Source organism: Vitis vinifera, chromosome 15 (assembly GCF_030704535.1).
Source record: "Vitis vinifera cultivar Pinot Noir 40024 chromosome 15, ASM3070453v1".
NCBI lineage: Eukaryota > Viridiplantae > Streptophyta > Magnoliopsida > Vitales > Vitaceae > Vitis > Vitis vinifera.
In genome coordinates, this window is record NC_081819.1 from 21950980 (window position 1) to 21953428 (window position 2449).

General features: G+C 37.2%; 1 protein-coding gene across 1 annotated transcript; it reads right to left on the bottom strand.

The window, feature by feature from the left end:
- Positions 1 to 427: 427 nt before the first annotated feature.
- Positions 428 to 2140, bottom strand: LOC100244721 (brassinosteroid-responsive RING protein 1). Its single transcript, XM_002278317.5, has one exon. It carries the CDS (start codon positions 1753 to 1755, stop codon positions 1252 to 1254), a length of 504 nt encoding a protein of 167 aa, XP_002278353.1. The 5' UTR covers positions 1756 to 2140; the 3' UTR covers positions 428 to 1251.
- Positions 2141 to 2449: the final 309 nt, after the last annotated feature.

Sequence of the window (2449 nt, forward strand, 5' to 3'; positions counted from 1 at the left end):
ATAAGGGTTTGTTGACAAGCTCACATGGCAGACAGCCTCCTGGGATAGAGATGGATCAAGCACAAAGTCCAAGCTCAAGATCATGAAACCATGAATCTATATATATATATATATATATATTTCAATGCACCACCATTAATATTAAAGTTTCTTTATCTCTCTGTCTCTACCCACTTAGCAGATAAGTCTGAGAGGACAAACCCTGCAGATTATTATTATAATTATTTATGCCTTTTTACTGAGACGTACATTCAATTTTTTTCGTTTAAAATCACTGCGTTCTTCAGAGACCCTGATTGGGCTGTACAAAAAAATTGAACTGACATGTGAGCTGTCATGTAAAGAATCTTAAATAATTCAAAAAAAAATTATGGATTTCTTACTTTTTATGAAATGGCTGCGCGAAAAAATCAGAGAGGTTAAAAAAAGAAAAAAAAAAGAAAGAAATAATATTATACAAATTATATAAATTTGCACTATTATTCTTTTTAATATGTTAAAAAAAAAACAAAAAAAGAAATAATAAATATGATGAAAACCTAGACCAGATCCAATCTAATATTCAGTGACAAGATCCGATCAAATCGGCTGGCTACCTGCCCACCAAACAAAGCTAACAAACTTCCACAGTCCAATGTTTAGCATTGTTTTTTCAAGTATAAAAATCCCCAGAAAAAAAAATTTAACTACAGCTTCTGAATTTTATGGCTGCCTCCACTGATTCCCACCATCACCCACCACCACCCACCACCCACCACCGCCTCTAAGTCTATATTATGCAGAAACCCACTTCATTTCAAACCATTTTATTCCAACCCACCTGAAAATTTTCATAAAAATAGGACCATAAGGATTTCATATGAACCCATTTCTTGACTTCTTCAAAGTCAAGGTCTTCACATCTAGCCATTCCTCAAACACGGAAAAGGAAAAAGGAAAAAAAAGGGGGAAAAAAAGGGCGGTTCTTCCCATCTCAATCCCCATATGGAACCATTTCATCCAAACACACCTGAGAATTTTCACAAAAGTAGAACCTTTTTTTTTGGGGGGGTGGAAATCAGAGGATTCATATATAGAAGAACGCATTTTGTGGGAGCCCATCGTTCAATAACTATTGAAAACCTACCCTTTTTTAATGGGTACGTGGGAAATTTTTTTTTTTTTTTTCTTCATGTATATACAGTTCAACCCTCTCACCCTCACCAAACCAAAATTTAAAAAATAAAATAAAACCCATGAAAAATCTCCGACCTACAAGCCCGAAACGGTACCGTATTCACTGTAAAAATCAGTGATCCCAGAGGCAGCCCAGAGCCGTTGATTGAACTCATCTTGCATCTCATCAGGCACAAATGGGGTCCTACAAAGCGGACAGGTCTTCTGATCGTGGTCCATCCAACGGTCCAGACAGCTCCGGTGGAAAATGTGTTTACAATTGGTCAACCGCCTGATCTCTTCTCCGACCTCGAAGTCGTACAGACATACGGCGCAACTCTCCGGCGCGTCGCCGCCGCAAACCGCCTCCCCGAACTTCATCACCGGCAGGATTTCACGGATCAGAACAGCCGATACCGGAGGGTATTCCGGCACTTGCGCCTGCGTTTCGGACCACGAAACGTCGGTTTCCAGGAAATCGGAGAGACCCAGAAAGTGAAAGAGCGAGAAAATGAGTTTCCTGATGAAACCCAGAAAGGAGAGTGTGTGGAGGAAAAGCTTTGGGAGGAAAACCTCTGTGTATCCCACAGGAAACCCCATGGAAACTTAGAGAGAGAGAGTGAAGAGCTCTAGAGAGAAAAATTGAACAGTTCTAAAGAGAGACGATGAAGATTTTTAGAGAGAGAGAGAGAATCGCACAGCTTCTGAGAGAGAGAGAAGGGGAAGCTTCTCCTTCAGCCGTGAAGCCATTAATATATAGTACAAGTGCAGTGACTACTACCGTCACCAGCTGTGACCTTAAAGTTTCGGAGATAAGTGACAGTTTTCATTATGGCGACACTTGGTAAGTGGTGACTTGGGGGTGAGAAATACTGCATAGGTAATTTATTAATTTCGTTTCTATATAGAAGATTACTACACAAATTGAAAATTGGAAATATATTTAGACACGTGTCACGTGGTTTAAATGGAGATGGATGAGCAAGTGGCCGCTTTATTCACTAATCATCTTTTTGTCATCTATCACATTAGACTTTTTTTTTTTAAAATAAAATATATTATTTTTTATTTTTTATTAATAATTTTTCCCAACCCCATTCATATCTTCCATTTTTCTTAATATTATAATATCAATTCAATCCTTTCTTTTTTTTTTTGGGGAATCAATTTAACCAATTAAAAATTCATTTTAAGCACAATTTCTACCATTTTTATCACTTTATTGTTAGATAATTAGTAATGATTAAATATTTGAAAACTTTTTACATTTAATCAATACCCATCACTTTTATCA

Bases quoted from the DNA above. Each gene is read 5' to 3' on its own strand.
- LOC100244721 (XM_002278317.5), bottom strand. From the start codon at position 1,755: ATGGGGTTTCCTGTGGGATACACAGAGGTTTTCCTCCCAAAGCTTTTC.